The sequence below is a fragment of the Monodelphis domestica genome, chromosome 3, assembly GCF_027887165.1.
Source record: "Monodelphis domestica isolate mMonDom1 chromosome 3, mMonDom1.pri, whole genome shotgun sequence".
NCBI lineage: Eukaryota > Metazoa > Chordata > Mammalia > Didelphimorphia > Didelphidae > Monodelphis > Monodelphis domestica.
In genome coordinates this window covers 84,552,437-84,573,070 of record NC_077229.1, presented here as the reverse complement: position 1 = coordinate 84,573,070, position 20,634 = coordinate 84,552,437, and the positions used below count along the sequence as shown (strand labels likewise).

The following is a 20,634-nucleotide window of genomic DNA, read 5'->3' as shown; positions in this document are numbered from 1 at the left end:
ACCTAAGTATTTAAAATAATTAATGTAACAACTTTTTAGTTCACTTCCTCTGGGAATATTTTTCCTTTTGTTTATTTACTTCACGAAACTCTACCCAAAAGAACAAGAGGGATTTGATCTCTTCAGGGCAAAAAGTGACTTTGCAAGCTTGATTTTTCCCCCAGAACAAAATTATAGTCTCAGAATTGGGGGGGGGGGGAGATCATCATCATCATCATCCCAAAGCCCTCTTATCTTATTTTCCCTTGTGTAGAAAGCAAGTTTAATATTTAAAAGTAGCATTTTTAGGTCATTACAAAATAAATGACTTAGGACTCATTACTTAAAATATCATTTTTTACCATTACTGCCACCAGCTGCCCATATTTTTCTTTGTCCTTCTAATCAGTTTTTCACTACCATTTGCAAAATGAAGGATATAAACGGATACATTGAATTGTTTCAGTGAACAAATTTTGTGAAGTGCCTTCAGTTTTAACACTTTAAGTTTTTCGTGTTTTGTTGACTTCTTGACAATCCACTTTCCTAGATTTTAGGAAAGCTCTTTCTAAATAGTTTCCATTAAAATATGTCAATGCCTGTAAATTAACAAGATTTTTTTAATTGTGCAAACATAAAAAGGAGTATTCATAGAAAGAGGGCAGGGATGTGAACTGACTATGATGGGATGATAACTAAAAATATATAATTAAGGCAAGAGAAGGAGGAATACAGAAAAGAAGAATGCAGAAAGAAGGAAGAAAGGAAGTGGAGATAGTATTGGATAAGTTATCTCATCTAAAAGAGGCATGAAAAGAGTTTTTACAGTGGATAGGATGATAGGGAAACTGAGGGGGAGCACTTGAACTTTATTCTCATTGGAATTGGCTCAAAAAGGAAATAACCTACATGCTCATCTAGGTATAGAAACCAATCTTACTCTACAAAAAAAAGTAGGAGGAAAAAGAGATAGGACAAGAGGGGGTACAGATACAAGGGAGGGTGGATAGAAGGAGGCAGTGGTCAATAGCAAAATACTTTTGAGGATAAATAGAGTGAAAAGAGAATGAAGAGGAAAAACAAAGAGGAAAACAGGATGGAGGGAAATTCACAGTAATGAGAAATGTGAAAAAAAAATTTACAGCAAGGCTTCCTTTCTCAAATACATAGAGAATTAAGTACAATGTTTAAGGATAAAAGGCATTTCCCCTACTGAAGAATGATCAAAAGATAAAATCAGGCAGGTTTCCAGAAAAGTAATCAAAGCTCTCTTTGATAATGTGAAAAAATAAGTTCTAAATTACTATCAATTAGAGAAATGAAAATTAAAACAACTGTGAGGTACTACTCTATACCTATTATTTTGGCTAATATGACAGAAAAGAAAAAAGACAAATGTTGGGGGATTGGGAAAAACTGATGCACTAATGGAATTGTGAACTGATCTATATTCTCTCCTCTCCAACCATTCTAGAAAAAAAGTTAAAAACTAAAATCAAGATGCTATAAAGCTATACATACTTTTTAATCCAGCATTACTCTACTATATCTGAAGGATCAAAGAAAAGTGAAAAACATCTAGGCAGACAAAATGTTTATAGTCACTTTTTGTGGTGGCAAGGAATTGAAAATTGAGGGGGATATCCATTAACTGGGGAATGGCTGAATACATTTAGAGTATATAATTATTATGGAACACCATTATATTATAAGAAAAGATGAACAGGATGCTCTCAAAAAAAACTTGGAAAACATACATAAATTGATGCCAAGTGAAATGAGAACCAGGAAAACTTTATACACAGTTAAGAGCAATATTGTAGAATGATCTATTGTAAAATATTTATCCAGAGACAGAACTGATGGAGTTTGACTACAGATTGAAAAATAATATTTTACATTCAACTTTCTTCATGATTTCTAGTTTATATATGAATCTTCTCTCACAACATGACCAATACAAAAACATGTTTTGCATGCTTGCACATGTATAGCTTGTATTAAGTTGCTTGCCATCTTGGGGAAGGGGAAGGAGAGGGAGAAGAGAGACCTTGGAACTCAAAATTTTGGAAAAGATGTTAAAATTGTTTTGCGTGTAATTGGAAAAAGAAAATATTATATTAGGAAACATAAAAAGGAAAAAAAGAAATTACCTCACCTAGGAGAGTGATTAGATTTGTTTTTCTTGGCCTCAGAGAAAGTAACAAGGAACAATGAGGAAAATCCACAGAGGCATATTTTGGCTCATCAGAAGCCAAAAATTTCCTTGTAATTAAAATAATACAATAGCACAATGGGAAGCTCTGGGAGACAGGGAATTCCTTCCTGGGAATGTCATAAATGATTAGGATTGGACCAAAGAGTCTCTAATGTGCCTTTCTGCTCAAGATCTCCACTGTCTTGTAACTTCCTATGCAATGTTGGACTTTTCTTATTGTTAGCAAGATTGGTGCTATGGTTTCCTTGCCCACAGGGAATTTAGCTGCAAAAGAATTGGAAATACAATTATATGGTTTTTCAGATGAAGAGTTTGGGGACTGAGTCTCCTGGGCATTAGAAATTACAAATATTCTTCCATGTTCCTCCACATGACTAGATACCAGCTATCTCAGGCAAGGAGATAGTCTGCTAGTACTTCCTGGAGATATCAGTCCAACTACCTGAAACTCTCCATTTTTTTCTGGGACCCACAGTTTCTGCCTTCTTGTCCTCTCTTTCAACAGATACCATCAGCAAAACTTATTCCTTTGGTGATGTTCAGTAAGTGACTGGAGGTGGGAAGGGTTGGGAAGGGAAAGAAGTAAAGAGGAGGTGCAAAGTAAGGGAAAGACAAGCAGCTTGTGCTTGCTCATAAATTGAAGGAGATTTTTCCAAACTCAGCATAGCTCAAATTATATCCTAATCCACTCCAGAGAGGAAGAAAATCTAAACCATGCCAGAATCTACTTGAAACCCAGAATTCACTCTAGGTCCAAGTCTAGAGGAAAAGGAAAGAAGAGTAGAATAAGCCCTATATTCTAAGTTAGGTTCACATTCCATTCATGTCATTAACTAGAAGTAGGACTATGGTCCAATCACTTTTCCTCTTGGGCCCTAAGCCATAAAATGGAGATAAAAAATTCACTATTCACTTCATGGTGGTTTTTCTGGGAGTCAAACAAGATCCTCTTTTTTGAGTTTTTTTATAATGGTAATTTTTTGGTCATAAGAGTAGAGATATGAGCCCATTGTGACCCAGTCCATCTTAGCCAACTATAGTCCAAACTCTAGTCCAGGGGAAATCTTTAGCCAAAGTTATGTCTCAGATACACCAATGGGAAGTCTAATAAAGACAGAGGGTTTATGTCCCTGTTCCTAAACATAGGGTCCATGGCTAGAATAAAAGGTTTTCTATACAAACCTTAGATGACTCCTGTATCTTCTGATTCTGCAAACCTCTGAATGGTACTGTAGGGTGAATCTATTACTCAGGTCACAGACCACAGTGTCAGAGAGCATGGGTGAATACAGGGAGCAGAGATGGAAGAACTCCCTACCCAAAGAGTGACTGATGGGAAAGCTAAAACTATTTCCCATCATCTGAAGTTAGAGAAGAGGAGTTTTCAGATGAGGGACTGGAATTCCTAGGAAGAGTGTGAGGAAGAAATATATCAACATATGATGAAGACATAGCCCCAAACCTTATACATAATTGGGAAAAGCAAACAGAACTGATTCCAATGCATCAAGAATTCCTAGGTACTCTGGAGATGAAGAAAATACAATTTCCTTTCTTAACTATAAGTGTGGTACAGTAAGTAAGTAGGCTAAAAGTCCAATGACATGGGTCTAGTACTACTTGTATCACTAATTCAGTCTCCCTCTATTTGTAGTTTAGTCCATTAATGTACCAAGCAAGCTGATATTGCCTCTGATAGACATTATTATACAAGCTATGGGCCATCATAGCATTGCATATGCACATTTTCAGATTTTCTTTTACTCAGGAGAAGCAATTGTTTCTTTCACTCCCACATCACTTCCTAATTACTTCTATCTACTGTCCTAATGTAATTTTTATGAAATTTCCCATCTCTTATCAATCTTGTCCCCTTTGTTGTTTTTTCCTCTCTCTGCTTCTGATGATCTAAAACTGGTTCTATTATTTCTGATTCTAGTATATTCATCTCTTATCTCTCCTTCCCTTCTACCTTCAATTCCTCTCTCCATTCCTCTGCATACTCAGACTTTTGCTGAGGATATTTATAATACTCATGCAAAAATCAACATATCAAAAGTAACTAGTATTTCTTGAGTTCTCCTGTGAGTAAGATCCAGGAAGTATTTGGTACCATGTTGTTAGGTGATAAACAGTGCAATGAGAGACTCAATTATTATGTAGTTACTGCATTTTTCTTACTCCAGGGATGTGGAAATAGTTGAGTCAGGGGGGAGAGAGGGAGTGAGGAGCCCAAATAAAAGCTAGAAGGCTTCTAAGGGACAGGGGAGGTTGGATATGTGATATCATGATAGGGCGAAACACATGTTTTCAAGTATTTCAAGGACTGTCATGATAGAAAGATCAGAAATGTTTCTTCAACTTCAGAAAACTAAATTATGCATAATGATTAGGATTTGCAAAAAAAATAGACTCAATAGAAGGAAAAACTTCCTAATATTAAAGCATTGGAACTCTAATAAAAGCACAGGCAGAAATTATACCATGTCTAGGAGGAATTTCATTTGAATTTTATGAAGGGGAGAAAAGAATCTCTTGAAAAGATCTTACACAAGCTGTGTTAACCTTTGCAGCATGTACACTCTCAATCTGATCCCACTTTCTGCCAGAAGATCTCTGTGCTTTTGGGAGGATATATCATCACCTTTTTAACTTTGGAAGGGTGGGTTATATTTTATATCCATTATTCACATTATACAATCTGAGTAACTACCCCTTTCTAGAAATCCATTAAGTTTGTGTTACTTTTTGATATCAACTCGAAAGCAATAGAGGAAGCACATTGATGGAAGTTTATAGGTATTAGAGAATCTTTCCCAAACATAAAGTCTACTTGTAGAACCTTGAGGAAAAGTATAATTGTGGTCCTCTAGGGACCCAACTTGCTTGTCTGAGTGTGAGTTAAGAGAGTTAGACCAAAGGATATTCTACACATTTGAAAAAGATTTGAGGACCTTCATGGAAGGTAAACTAAAAAGAAATAGCTCAGAACTCCTTTGGCCAGGGCAGAACAATCCTTGAGGGTGAATCTTCTCTTATTGGTCATCAACTTCCGTAAGGTTTCTGCTACCACCACCACTATAATCACCACCATCACCATCATGCCCCACCCATAGGAGGAAAACACTCCTTTTGTTGATGGCCTCAGATATTCTCTCTTTGGGGGCTTCAGGGTATCTACCTACAAAAGATATGTGTCCTGCTCCTATCTTTTCTGGATTGGCATGTATTTTTAAGTTTTCAAAGGACTATCAAAAGGAATTAGACCTGTTTTCCCTAACCTAGAGAGAGCATGGCAAAAAAAAACCAAAAAATCTAATTTAGATGTTATATCTCAGAAAACAACAAATATCTTAAAACCTAAATTTATTCAAATGTGGAATGGCCAATTAACTGGAGGGGATGGATTCCTGTACATAATAGGCTTCAAGCAATGGCTGGATAATATTTCTCAATTATAAAAATGACCAATCATCACCTTCACTGTTATGTTTCTGATTCTGTGGATTTCAAATTCATGACTCAGTGTCTGGGGTCTTTTCACCTGGAATTTCATTTCCCCATGCTACCCTTCTTTTCTCATTGGTGAGTTCCTTCAGGGAATTCCCCATTTTGGGGAAGGACTCAGGTTTGTTGCTCTTCATTCTTCTCCTGTCTGTACTTCTGAGTCTCCAGATTGTGTCACCAAATGTTGTGCTGATACTTTCTCCCTCCCCATCTCACCCCTCTTATTTCTTTACTTTCTATCACTAGCATTTAGCACAGTGTCTGACACAAGAAAAGTTTAATAAATGAGTGCTGCCTGCCTAACCATGTAGGAAGAGCTCAGTATATGCTTTTCATAGCCATGCCACATTTTCCATGGATCATGTAGAGATAATTTTTTTTACACTGTAGGTTATTAAAGGAGTCATAGCTTCCAATAAGAAAAAGGTGATCATCCCCTTGCCCTTGGCCATAGTAAGACCAGCATCTGAAATTCTCTATTTAGCTCTGGGTACCATAATTTAGAAAGGACAATAATCTTATATCTGATATTGATTGATAATTGATAATCTGAAGAATCCAAGGGAGAGCAACCAGACTGGTAAAAGGCCTGTGAGGGTTGGCTGAAGGAAGTTTAATTTCTTTGCCTACAGTAGAGAAAACATTTGGAATATGGGATCACTGTCTTCACATATTCAAAGGGATTCCTTAGGAAAGAATAATGATATTTGTTCTGCAAGGACTCAGAGAATAAAAATAAAGCATTGGAAAGAACCATAAAATGGTCATATTTTGGCTCAATAAAAAGGAAAATGAGAATGTAATAGGCTTCCTCAGGAAGTTGAGAGATTTCCCTCCAATGGAAGTCTTCAAGGAAAGGATACATGCCCAATTGCCAGGTATATTTTCTAGTGGATTTTTTGTGTGATATAGTTCTTTTCTGTTGAAAAATCAACTGCCCAAAAGCTTTATGTCATATCAGATTAGTGTATTCTCTATCTGCTCTAGGATTCAGGAGTCGACTTACCTGGCTGATAGTATCCCTTTCTTTATTCCACTGCTCAAAGTCATTGATGCTTAGAGCAAATTGGAGATGGTGTTAGTAAATGGTCCATTTCTAAATGTGGTTTAATCTATTTCAAAGAATGTCTGAACTAAAAAGTATCTTGGGTCATTAAATCCCATGTCCTTCATCTTGCACTGAAGTTGAATGAGTAAATAGTGACTTGTCCAAGATCACAAATCAAGTAAGTATCAGAGACAGGAACTGAACCTAAAAATTCTCAACCAGTGTTCTTCCCACTAAATATAAGGATAACTGTATTTTCACATAAATTTTTTTTCACTCTTCTTTCTCAGCAGAAAAGTCAGCCGCATGGTACCAGGAAACCAAACACAATTCACTGGGTTTATTCTCCTGGGATTTTCTGAGACACCAGAGGAGCAGGGGCCCCTCTTTGGGCTATTCTTGGGCATGTACTTAGTCACTGTCCTTGGAAATCTGTTCATCATGTTGGCCATTGGCTCTGACTCTCATCTGCACACCCCCATGTACTTCTTCCTCTCCAATCTTTCCTTTGTGGATCTCTGTGTGGTATCTACCACAGTACCCAAGATGCTGGTGAACATCTTGACACAGAACAAGGCAATCCCCTATGCTGACTGTTTTGCCCAAATGTACTTCTTTATCATTTTTGCTAGTTTGGACAATTTCCTTCTCACTGTAATGGCCTATGACCGTTTTGTGGCTATCTGCCATCCTCTACACTATGCAGCCATCATGAGCCCTAGGCTCTGTGTCCTGTTGGTGCTGCTCTCCTGGATATTAAGCCTTCTAGACTCCCTCCTTCACTGTCTAATGGTAACACGGCTCTCCTTTTGTGCTCATAAAATTCAGCACTTCTTTTGTGATCTTGATCAAGTTATGAAGCTCTCTTGTGCTGGCACCTTTATCAATTATGTGCTAGTATATTTAGCAATAGGACTTCTGGGTATTATCCCCCTCACTGGGATCCTTTTCTCTTATAGTCAGATCTGTTCTTCCATTTTGAAAGTCCCATCTTCTGGGGGCAAGTATAAAGCCTTTTCTACCTGTGGATCTCATCTCTCTGTTGTTTCTTTATTCTACGGCACAGGGTTGGGAGTATATTTAAGCTCCTCAACTACCCACTCTTCCTGGAAGAGCACAATTGCCTCAGTAATGTATGCTGTGGTGACCCCCATGTTGAACCCCTTTATTTATAGTCTGAGAAACAAAGATATAAAGAATGCCCTGAGAAGACTCATTAGCAAAATAATCTCCTCTCGGTCATAAAGCCTGGTCCTAGGAAGGTGGTACAGGTAATTTTGTGAAAATATAGGGAAATAGAAATCCTGGATTCCTCACAAATCTCAAATTTCCTATCCTCTTGGCTCTTCTCTAGATCTGTTTATTTTAAGTGGACATCATCTTATTCTTTATGGTCTCTGTTCCTGGATTTTCCATAACACTGACATTGGTATAACACCTCCTACTCCCTCAGAACATCTTCCAGCTCACAAATTTGCTGGAAACAGAATAACAAGTCCAGGGTTTTAGTCCTCTCTCTACCACTTATAAGCTCTATGCCCTTGGCCAAGTTACTTCATGTTTTTGTGCCTCCAGTTCTTTATTTCCAAAATGGGAATTGGAAAATCTACTCTGACCACATTCTATGTTTATTTTTCTTCACATAAAACAATATAATGGACATTAAAATGATCTGTAAACTTCCAGGTATTCTATGACATCAGGAAAGAAAGAAGAAATTAGAGAAAAGTGACTGATTTCATCATTGTGAGCCATGGCTTCACAAATTGTGGTTCCAATCTTTTTTGCCTTAATATATGGCCATCATCAGTTGCAACAGTCAAAAACATCACCTGATGGCCAACCATCTCATGATAAAAACTCTTTGTACTTTGCCTGGGCCCATAGGTAAAGTTTGTTCTTTGAATGAGCATGGGAAATCTGGAACTCTAATGAAATAGTCTTGGAGAAATTAGAGTAAACTCCATTTGACAATGAGGCATCAAATGTATATATCTCTGGAACATACAAGTGCTTTTATAGTGACCATCATCATCATCATCCTCATACATAGTTCTGACCATGCCACTCCATTTGCTCTTGAGTTTCTTTTTTTAACTAGGATAAAAATCCATCTCTTATGACTTAATGTCCTAAATGATGTAGATCCAACATATGCTTCTGGTCTGATTTAACATTAATCTCCCAATATGCTCTACATTCCAATCAAACATATTTGTTGTTTCTTCTAAACCCATTCCAAAGGGAGGTGAATTCTTCTTACAACTGATTCTGAGAATCTCTTCATGCCTTAGCTCAAGTGCAAACTACTACAAGAGTCTTTTCTGATTTCTCCTGCTGTGTTTTCCCCACCAAAATAACTGCATCTATATTATATTTGCTTATCTGTATACATCTTAAATGCCCCCTCTTAGTGGAATGTGAAATCCTTGGAAGGTAGAGTATGTTTGGTTTGGTTTGGTTTTGGATCTCAAGTACCTAGTCCAATGGCTCATATATGTTATTTTTCAGTTTTTTCAGTCATGTCTGGATCTTTGGAACCCCATTAGGGATTTTCATGGCAAAGATACTAGAGTGGTTTGTCTTTTCTTTCTCCATCTCATTTTACAGTTGAGGAAACTCAAGTTAACTGAGGGTTAAGTTGCTTGCCACAGGTCACACAGCTAGTGTCTACAGCCAAATTTGAATTCAGATTTTTCTGACTCCAGACACAGTGCTCTCTATCCATTCTGCCACTGACTGCCCATCCATGAGAGGCATTGATTCATTGTTAGCCTTCTCTTTTCTATGAATCCCTGAATCATAGAAGTATAGAGTTAGAAGTCCTCTACTTCTACGTACCCTTACTCATCTTGATCTTGGAAATTGACATTTTGTGCCCAAATGGAAGACTTTATCCAGGTTGAATTTCATTTAAGCATCTAATTTCATCTTAGTTGTCAATTGTAAAATCATAATTTTTTCCTTCCTTTCACAACTTTGTATTCTACAAAGTTGATGACCTCTATCCAAATCACTGTTAAAAAACATTGAATGGCTCAAGCACATCATAGATCCTTGGGACAGTCTTCTGAAGACTCTCTGTTGACCACTGCACTATTAAAGTGTACTCAGAGTCTGACCATTCATATTGTTCTTAATTCGTGTAATTGTGTATCATCTATGATATTGTATTATCTTGTCTTAAAGAAAAAAAATAGTATGAGATACTATTCCTAGACTCTATGTAAACTGTATTCATCCCAAAACTTTGTTTTGCTTTTTATGTGTAGAATAACCCTACTGGGAGAATAACAAGATGGCTCTTGACCTTGGCTCCTATGGAAGCAGGAGTAAAGATTGTTGAAACAATTCCTTTCCTTTCTCCCTATGGACTTCAAAAATTGGGTGTTGAAAAGCACTTTCATGAAGGTCATCCAGGTGTATCTAGGAACACCTGTCTGGAGAATGGGACTGGGAGCAAATCTGTAGACTTCAGGCCTGATTGAGGCAGTCATTTTGTCAGCTGTGGGGGGATGTCTGTGGTTCTGATTTCGGATATCATTCAGGAAATGGGCTCTAACCTACTGTGGGAGTGCATAATCCTTTGAGTCACATAAAGTCAGAGAGGAAATAAGAATCATCATAGGATAGGATTTTGATTATGTTCTGAGATACCATGCATTAAGTTGTATATCTTGGAGCCTAGATCAGTGGTTCTTAAACTTTTTGGTCTCAGAACCTATTTGAATACTTCAAAATTATTAAGGATGTTAAAGAGCTTTGTTTGGCATTTGTGGGTTATGCCCATCAATTTTCATCAAAGTAGAAATTAAAATGTCAGTATTATTATGAAAAGGTTTTGCCACATTTGTTTAGTCATTTTTTTTTCAATCATATCCAACTCACTGTGACCCCTTTTAGGGTTTTCTTGGCAAAGATTCTGGAATGATTTGTCATTTCCTTCTCCAACTGATTTTACAATAAGGAAATTGAGGCAAACAGGGTATAAGTGGTTTGCCCAGGGTCATATAGCTAGTCTGAAGCAGGATTTAAACTCATGTCTTCCTGACTCCAAGCCTGGCACTTTATTCTCTGTGCCACCTAGCTGCTCTTTTACCTCATAGAACCCCCCAAAAGAATCTCACAATTTGAGAACCATTGGTCAAAACCAAACAAGATAGGCTGGAAGGATCAATATTTTCACATGTGAAAGCAGGCAAGGGAGCCAGAATACCTCAAGCACAAACTACCATTTAGTGAGTAGTTATCCCAGCCCTACCCACTGGCCCACCCACTCATAGGATCCATGTAAGGAAATAACAAATGGGATTTGGACTCGGTGTCCTCTAATATCCCTTCCAGTTCTAAATCTGTAGTCCTGTGAGGCATCCTATTTCCCCTGAAACTGTAACCCCAAGATACCTTCTTCTCCCAAACACCCCTTTATTTATTCATTTTCAGTCATGTCTGATTCTTTGTGTTCTCTTTGGGGATTTTCTTGGTGAAGATGATGAAGTGGTTTGCCATTTCCTTCTCCAGTTCACTTTACAGATAAGGAAACTGAGGCAGATGGGATTAAGTGACTTGCCCAGGATCACATGGCTAAGAAGTGTCTAAGGCCAAATTTAAACTCAGATCTGCTTGATTCCAAGCCTGGCACTCTATGCACAAGGTCATTTAGCTGCCCCCAAAGACCCCTTTATCTTACTGCAAATTATGAGAAATTTTGGAGGAACAGGAGGCAGGGGAATGACCTAAGAAGTTAGGAGATAGAAGAGAGAATTCTTATTCCAGTACAGGTTGGGCTAGATGGCTTTAATTCTGAAATACTGTAAAAGCTATAGGGGAGTCTTTGGGGTGTGGGTAAGGTAGCATAGGGAAAGGACACAGGATTCAACCTATGACCCAGGGAGTGTGCCCTGTAGGACACCTCCACCTTACATATGAAGGCTATGGGGAATGAAGAAAAGAACACATAGGGAGGTGGAGGGGGGGATTCTAAGGGGACTAAAACTAGGGGGAGGGGAATCAGTACCAGCAGGAGGCCTGGGTCCTCAAGCAGAGAAATAAAGATCATTCCTCTTGCATCTCTCTCCCCTTACTTCTCCCTTCTCAAGGAATCCTAGATCAGGGACTATTGCTACATAGCCTCCCCATCTCTTTCTTCCCCTTCCCTCCCAGGAGATACACTATCACCTTCTCTTCCTCCTTCCTCCCTGAGGACACTGGCACAAGGGCTCCTCCTCCCCTACCTTCTCCAGCATCATAGGGAAAGAGGCGTTTCCCATTCCCTCTCTTCCCCCAGGACACATTTGGACAGGGGCTGCTCCCTGCCTCTCCCCTCCCAAGAGATCCTAGAACAAGATCTGTTTCCTATTTCACCATATTACCCTGTGTCCCCAGACTATGAAAGTTAACTCCAAAGACACTGAACAAGAACAGAGACCTCATATAAACTTTCATTTTTTTCTTCTAAAAGATCCAAGTATGGCTGAGCAGCTGGTGCCTTTGGGCTCAAAACCAGATGGGCCATGAACCCCACTGTAAGGGTCTCTAGCTCCTCCAGCTATGGGCAATTTGACTCTGGCTCTAGCCTGGGGACCCATCAGTCATTCACATGTTGCTTTCATTGCCTCCTCGAGCTCTGTTGGCTCCCTTCTCCTGGGCGATGAGCTGGTAAGACTTTCCAAGGCTTGGGAGGCTTAGCTCAGCATCCTGTAGCTCCAGCTCCTTCCGAGACAGATGCTCAATGATGGCAGCACCTACTGAGTCCCCCAGAACATTAGTAGTAGTTCGGAGACGGTCCCTGAGGGCAGACAGGAGGAAATACATGGGAAAACTCATAGACTCCAATAAAATGTAGGGTCTGAAGAAATAGTAATTATTGGTAGAGGACAGGTAGGCAAGTCTAGATTGCCCTTCCCCTAGATGCATTTATAGGAGTATTCCACAGCTGGGTTAAGTCATTTTCCAATCATGTTCAATTCCTTATGACCCCATTTTATGGCCTTCTTGGCAAAGACACAGGAGTGATTTGTCATTTCTATCTCCAGCCCATTTTATAAATGGAGAAACTGAGGAAAACAGAGTTAAATGATTTGCTCAGGATCACACAGCTAGGAAGTATCTGAGACCAGACTCAAACTCAGAAAGCTGCATCTTCCTGATTCCAGCCCTGGCACTCTATATACCATATTACCTAACTGTCCTTATTCCATAGTGAGGAAGATGAAAAAAAAATTAATTGTGTAGTTGCAGAACCAAAAAATAGAAGCTAGATATCTTGAATCACTCTGTGACCCAGAGCAAGTTATTATCCCTCTTTGGGTCTCAATTTCTTTCTTTCTTGTCTCAAATATCAAGCTCTGATATTATATGTTCTAAGTTCCAAGGTCCTTCCAACTCTGACATTCTATGTCCTTGGTGAAATCGGAGCTAGAAACACACTGAGAGTGAAAGACAATGGTGCCTCTGTGGATTGAGAGCCAGGTCCAGAAGTGGGAAGTCCTGGTTTCAAATCTGGCTTCAGACATTTTCTAGCTGTGTAACACTGAACAAGTCACATAACCACTATTGCTGGCACTTTTCTGCCTTGGGACCAACACACAATATTGAATCTAAGATAGAAGGTTAAGGGTTAAAAAAAGAAGAAAGAAAGACAACGACTACACGGCAGCAAGGTCCCAACCCTGGCGTGTACTTACAAGAACCAATCCACAGCTATAATGAGTGTGATGTCCTCAGTTGGGAGCCCAACTGATGTAAGCACAATGACCATGGTCACAAGGCCAGCCTGAGGAATGCCTGCTGCCCCTATACTGGCAGCAGTGGCCGTGATGCTGCCAAGCAGAGACAGATCACAGGGAACATAGGAAGGAAGGAAGGAAGGAAGGAAGGAAGGAAGGAAGGAAGGAAGGAAGGAAGGAAGGAAGGAAGGAAGGAAGGAAGGAAGGAAGGAAGGAAGGAAGGAAGGAAGGGAGGAAGGAAGGAAGGGAGGGAGGGAGGGAGGGAGGGAGGGAGGGAGGGAGGGAGGGAGGGAGGGATGGAGGGAGGGAGGGAGGGAGGGTGGGAGGAAGGGAGGGAGGGAGGGAGGGAGGGAGGGAGGGAGGAAGGAAGGAAGGAAGGGAGGAAGGAAGGAAGGAAGGAAGGAAGGAAGGAAGGAAGGAAGGAAGGAAGGAAGGAAGGGAGGGAGGGAGGGAGGGAGGGAGGGAGGGAGGAAAAGGAGAAGGAATAGAGAAAGATTAGTGTTCTGGAAATAACATGTCTATGAACAGCAAATAACACTAAATAAAAAGCATTCATTGGCCACCTGTTGTATGCATTTGAGACTCCTCTTTCCTTGCTGAGAGCTACTTATGATTTCATAGAATCTCAGAGTTGGGTAAGGCTTTGGGGGCCGTCTAATCTAACCTGTATCCAGGCAAAATTATTATCATGGGGGAAAGAATTATTATGTGAAAATTTTTGAAATGGCTTGCTTTTGCCTCAGACAGAAAAAGTATGAGCAACAGATATAAATCGCAGGCAGGCCAAGTACAGGTTAAAATAAAGAAAAGGTTTCTAAGAACTAGAGCACGTGAAAATAGGTTGTCTTCTGAGGCAGAGTACTACTGATCACTGGAGGTGACCCTGAATGACCACTTGTCAAGGTTGTTGGAGAAGAGGATCCCGCATCATGTCAAAGGTGGTACTATGTAGATCCCTCTTAATATTCCTTCCAATCCCAAGATCCTGGGATTTTGCTCTGTGAAGGGAATTTGTTGAAAAGCTAATCTGAGTGTTCTGATCATTCTGCTCAGATATATTTATTTCTCATTGTGAATCAAACATACCAAATCTGGTTTATGAATCAGTCTCATAGGAGGAAAAAGCAGTCACCCAGAGTCAAAGAGTAAATCCAATTTACTCCTGAAGTTACAAAGATCCTAGACTGCCACGACCCCAGCAAGATTCAGGAGACTTTAAGAAGTCCACCCTAAAGCAGTCTGTGCCTACTATCCATTTTTACATTTCTCATCTCTGAGCTCCCGATCACTCACTTCTTCCCTTCACTAGTACCCCAATACAGCAAATCCTCTTATCTCTACCCCTTTCCCTTCTCCTTTATCCAATGAATGAATCGCTCTCAATTTTGTCCCCTCAGCATCCTATCATTCACTGATTCCTCTGTTCCCATTACTCAGCCCAACCTCAATCCCACTCCTTTCCCTTCTGACATCAGTAAAGACTCTCTTCTCACAACTCCATCAGTTTCTTATTCCATACTCTCACCTCCATCACTCATCTCTCTTCCTAAAATCAAGCACAACACCAATGGAAGCACTCACCTGATGGTGGTGATCTGTCCCAGGTTGAGTTCATAGTTGTTGACTTGGGCAATGAAGATAGCTGCCAAGGCTTCATAGAGGGCAGTGCCATCCATGTTGATGGTTGCTCCAACAGGCAGGACAAACCTGGTGATGCGTCTATCCACACCAAGGTTCTCCTCCAAGCATCGGAAGGTGATGGGCAGAGTTGCTGAGCTGGGGAGATAGGACTCCAGGAGCATTTCATGGGCACCTCCCAGGAGGGTCCACAGAATGCCTTGGATGGCTATGGGTCAAGAAGAGCCTAAAAGCCCAGGCCGTCTGGCTTTAAGAAAGTACATTTTTAATTTCAATAAGCACAGTTGTAAATGCTGAAAGCCAGCAGAGAGGCTAACCTAGATAGTCCTTTGTGCAGATAAATCAGGAAGTTACTGTGAATGAAGGGGGTGCCAGAGATCTCTCAACCACACACACACCTAGAAAGAACTCTCTCATTACTTTCTGCAGCCCCAAATTCCCACATCTCTCATTCTTCTGGCAGTGGAAAAGCCTCAGGCTAAAGGATGACATACTAGTATAAATTATCTCATCATTTTGGCAAAATTCTTTCAGATTTTTTGGGGGGTGGAGTCCTGAGGAAAGGGGGAGGAAAGGCTGTCTGGAGAGGATAGACTTAGGGAGCAGCAGTTTGAGGCAGTTTGAAAGCTCAGAGCAGGATTGGGACATGGAAAAAGGAGAAAGGAGTGAGAAAGAATCAAAGAAAATCATAACCCAGTGGGAGTCTAGGCATCTTAATCCCATAGGTGCTTGATTCCCTAGTGGGGTAATTTCATCCTAGAATCTCAAAATATTAGAGATAAAGAGAACCCTAAACATCTCTGAGTCTACACTCATTTTTCAAGTGGGAAAACTGAGGCATTGGCAGGGGAAGAAACTTGCCCAAGGTCACCCAGTAGATTAGCAGCAGACACAGGATTTGAGTCTATGACTCTCCTTCCAATAGTCTATAGGGCTTCCATAGCCATAGGGCTATGGCCCCATATATCATCTCCTGCATAGCCCAGGAATCCATTGAGCCCAAGCTATTAAATAAGTACCCCCAAAATAAGGGCCCTGGAGAGCTTGTCCCTTTGACCCTGGAAAAAGATCCAGGACTCTTTTTTGTAAATTTAGAGTTCTAAAGTGATATGAATTCTGTATTAACTTGTCTATATATATATATATATATGTGTGTGTGTGTGTGTGTGTGTGTGTGTGTGTGTGTCTTTTTTTTTCTTCCTTCCTCTACTACACAGAATTAATAAATCAATGTAGCCAAAAAAAAAAAAAACACATCATAACAATTCATTCACCAGAGACCGATCTTCTGGCAATGAACTAGAAGGGACAGTTAGAAAAGAGGGGCTGAAACTGAACTGAAGGTAGATGAGGGGCCCATGGTTGGGGAGTCAGTACCTGGAGGAAGTGCCCATGGCTGTGATGAGAGCCTGCAGCATACCAGCGATGAAGGGGAAGGGATTCTTGTGTGTGATGAGGAAGTAGAGGAGTGGAAGAACACCCCCAGCATGGATGAGCAAGCCCACGATGACCGTCAGTGTGTACATGCCCAACTGGCCACCAACCACTGCTGTATCCTCCATCTCTAGAATCTTCCCAGCAATGAGGAAAAGGATACCCACAGGAGCATACCTGGATCCCAGACCAAAGTACATGTCAGAGAACTCCCTGGTTTCACTCCTAGCCAAGGCCAGATCTTTTGGGGGGAAACTTCTCCGAGGTATTGCTGGTTCAGCTCCCCAGGACCCAGAGCCAAAAGTACTGATTCCTGTAGCCATTCTCCTCTAGCCATCTCCACCTAGGCCTAGATGGCTGCCATCTCAGGGACCCAGGTGTCCATTTCCCTCCTTCCTTCCTTCCTTCCCACTCTATTCTACAAGTGGAGGGAGAGCTTTCTAATCTCTGGGGGCAAAAGGGGTTTGGACAGAACCCTAGGTAGTCAGTGTTGATCCCATGACATAGGGAAATCATTGAAATGGCTGCACCTGCATCCTCCAACGTCTCCCCCCCCCCCACCAAGACATCCTGACAACCTCAGAGCCAGGGTCAGCCTTCAGAAGCACCCAACTTCTACTACCCATTCTCTGTTCATTTTCTCTGAACAAAAAGTGAGAAGAAGAACTGATTCCCATTCCTTTTCTCCTTAACTGCCTCTCCTCTTGTCACTTGCCTAGCCAAGCTCAGTCTCAGTCTTGGAGACTCTTCATCTATATAATTATGATAATACTAGCAATTATCTCCAAGAATTGTTGTGAGAATAAGAGCGTCCTCAGAACCCTTCAACCTATAGAAGCTCACTCAAATATCCTCTACAGTCAGGGGGTCCTTGTCTCTAGGGCTTCTCTTTCAACCCATTCTGGGACTTTTGCAAGAACAAAAGGAAATAGATTTTGAACTGGATTGTGCTCAACCCTCTCATTTTATAGGTAAGAATATTTGCAATGTGATGTGCAAACCTTAAAACTCTATAAAATGCTAATTTTGATATATTTACTTATTATCATCTAAGCCTCAATTTACTCATTTGAAAATAAGAAGGTTGAATTAGATCAAGGATTCTAAGCCTGGATTCCATGAAATTGGAGGAATGGTTAACATCTATTTTCACTAACCTCTAACTGAAATTTAGCATTCCTTTTCATTATGAATGTGGGCAACAAACCACAGAAATATTAGCCTTCATCAGATTGCCAATGTGTTCAAGACATACAAAAAAAGGCTAAGAATAACTGAGCTAAATGAGAGTTATGGGCCCTTCCCAGTGGTGAATCTCACGAAATGAGTACATTTATATAAAAGTATTGATTAATGTAGCCTGGGTTTGAAACAGCTTAGGTTCCCCACCCCTGCACAGTCCCCTGTATTTGTTAGAAGCTAGGCAAGGAGGGGAAATGCATGGGTTTGGGAGTGAATTATCAGGAATTGGTAACATGAAACCTAATCAGATGACCTTTTTGGAATTTCCAAAAGGTCCTTTCATGTTGCATGGAGTAAAATAAAAGACATTCAGTGACCAAGTGAGGAATCAGACCAATGTGACCAAGAATGCCAGGCACTATGGACCTCAAGTTTACCACCAAGTGGTGGCTGCTCAGCCTATAATTAAGGCATGCCAGCAGAAGCCAAGATAAGGAGGCCACACAAAGAAGAGGCAGCAGGAGATGGATGATGAACATAGATTGCCACTTAAATTTATAGGAGTCCTCTGGGGGCCCCCAGGAGCAGAAGATGCTGACCTGGTGATCAGCTAAGAAAAATCAGGAGTCGGTGCTGTTAAAAGGATTCTCTCCTTCCCTCATTTTCTGTGAAAGTGGAGCATAGGAATAGTCTCCTCAAAGAGATGTTGTGAATATTTAGCCAAAGATAAGGAGGTAGGCAGGGTGGAGGATAGAAATGGCTTTCATAACTTTACCATAATGAGATATTTGGTCTGGAGTTTCAATAATATCTCTCTTCAATTTTGATTCCTTTCAGCAAATGTACTCTGTAATACAAACATTTACTTCTTTGGGTCATATGAAGTTGGAGAAGAGATAAGAATCTGAATAGAAAATGAGGAGTCCTAGCCAATTTTGAAAAGTTTAGGATATTATATTTTAAATCCAGTATTAATTGAGCCAATACAGATCCTAGCCAGGCACTGGAAAGCTAAGTCTCTGTCCAGAGATCCAGGAAAGGAAAACTTACTCATGGAAATACACTGGAAACTTAGAGCACCTCCTAGAGTAACTTGGGCTCAGAGTATCCTCTAGTGATCTATGTAGCAATTGCATCCCTGCTAGCTATTCCCAATCACAATCCTAGGAAGCACAGGTTTTCCTTCTCCTGTTTAGAGCTAGAAATCATCTAATCTAGTCCCCTCCTCTCACAGAGGGAGAAACTAAGATACAAAGAGGGAAAGGTTACACAAAGAGTAGCAACTAAGTCAGGATTTATACCCAGATCCCAATTCTAAATTCAATGGTTTTCCCTAATGCCTGATGCTACTTGCCTGACTCCCATGTACATATATGGGAAGGGGGCATCAGCAAAGAGAAAAATTGTCTAAATCAGGAAAACCCTTACATAAATTTTTTAAGTACAATAATAATGGGTTTCATTTCTATGGATTTTGATGGCTTTATGAATCCTGGCAACAGTTCTGGGAGGCTGATAGGACAAGCATTATTCTCATCTCTTCCTCATTACAAATAAAGAAATGAAAACTTAAGAGGTTTAAGGGATTTGCCCATAATCACACAGCTGGTAATTATGGAATAGATACAAGATCTGAATCCAGATCTCCTAGTCCCAAGGCCAAAGCTCTTTCTTACATAGGCCTAATCCCTTTTAATTCTAGTGTCCTCCCTCTATTAATTATTTCCTAGTCATCCTGTATTTAACTTGCTTTTTGTATATTTGCTTGTATGTTGTCTCCCACATTAGATTGTAAGCTCCTGGAGGACAGTGCATTTTGTCTCTTTTTTTTATTCCCAACCTTAGCACAGTATCTAGCACACAATAGGTACCTAATAAATGTATATTGATTGTCAATAATATCCTGTTAGCATCTTCTTTCCTTCCCAACCACTCTTAAGCATGAATCCATTTTATTTCACTCACCAGATAATGACACCAACGAGTCTCATGATAGCTTCATTGAGGCTGTTGAAGAATACCTTCAGGGCATGGCCTTTTTGTTTCATGCTCCCAGTGACCAGGCCAAAGCTGACTGAGAACACCACCAAGCCCAGAGCATTGATGCCACTAGCTGAGCCAGGTACAGGCACAGTCTCCTCAAAACTCATTACCTCCTGGAGGGTGCCAAGGGCACGGGTAACATTGTCCAAGACACTGGTACCATTGTCCATCAGAGAAAAAGGTGAAGGGGAGATACCCAATCCTGTCCTGTTTTCCATCTTCATGACAGTCCTCGTCACTACCCTGGTGCTGTACTGTGTCTTGAACTGAAATCAGAGAGATCAGGCTTCACCCACCACCAAGAATGAACTAAATGTCTGTCTCTTTGAGTTTCTGTGACTATTTCAAAAATTCCCCCAACCCAAGACCTTCAGCCTTTATGTCACCCTTTGGGAGGTCCTGGCACATGAGAACCTCTCTAGACCTTAGCTTGGATATTGAGGGACATATTCACCTACAAGAGTCCTTCTGAGGGATCTGGCCCACTACCCTATTTTAGAAGGACCTCCCCCCCTCCCTCCCATCCCTGGTCCCCCTGGCCATCATCCCTTCCATCCATCCCTTATCCGCATGAACAGAGCCTTGTCCCTCCTCCCTCACCTGTTTGAAGCAGGCTTCCACAAGATTGGGTGGGAACATATTCCTGTAAAGAACCAGAGGTGGGAAAGCCTGTGAGGCTCAAACATAAGGAGCAGGGACCTATGATGACCACAAAACATAGAACCTTCTAGGTGGACAGGATCTTAACACAAAGAACATAACAAAGACAGCTGGAAGAGACTACAGAGAATAGACTTTCAGAGTTGCAAAGAGCCTTAGAACACAGAACATTCTAGCTAGAGAAGACCTTAGCTATC

General features: G+C 40.6%; 2 protein-coding genes across 7 annotated transcripts in view; one reads left to right on the top strand and one right to left on the bottom strand.

Annotated features, from left to right (window-relative positions):
* The window catches only part of LOC100012003 (olfactory receptor 7A10-like), a 51,546-nt gene extending 39,507 nt beyond the window's left edge, over positions 1 to 12,039 (top strand). The window contains exon 2 of the mRNA XM_056822355.1: positions 7,051 to 12,039. Within this exon, the coding sequence (XP_056678333.1) occupies positions 7,051 to 7,997 (947 nt within the window). The 3' untranslated portion in view covers positions 7,998 to 12,039. The remainder of the gene's footprint in view (positions 1 to 7,050) is intronic.
* Positions 11,535 to 20,634, bottom strand: part of SLC1A6 (solute carrier family 1 member 6) — a 53,243-nt gene continuing 44,143 nt past the window's right edge. For 5 of the 6 annotated variants that reach the window (XM_056822352.1, XM_056822353.1, XM_016432337.2 and 2 more), the window contains 6 exons: positions 20,378 to 20,420; positions 19,700 to 20,043; positions 16,496 to 16,729; positions 15,062 to 15,256; positions 13,439 to 13,573; positions 11,535 to 12,540 (listed from right to left, as the gene is read on the bottom strand). In XM_056822352.1, the coding sequence (XP_056678330.1) occupies positions 12,348 to 12,540; positions 13,439 to 13,573; positions 15,062 to 15,256; positions 16,496 to 16,729; positions 19,700 to 20,043; positions 20,378 to 20,420 (1,144 nt within the window). In that variant the 3' untranslated portion in view covers positions 11,535 to 12,347. The remainder of the gene's footprint in view (positions 12,541 to 13,438; positions 13,574 to 15,061; positions 15,257 to 16,495; positions 16,730 to 19,699; positions 20,044 to 20,377; positions 20,421 to 20,634) is intronic. The other variant, XM_007489684.3, reaches the window with a different exon arrangement.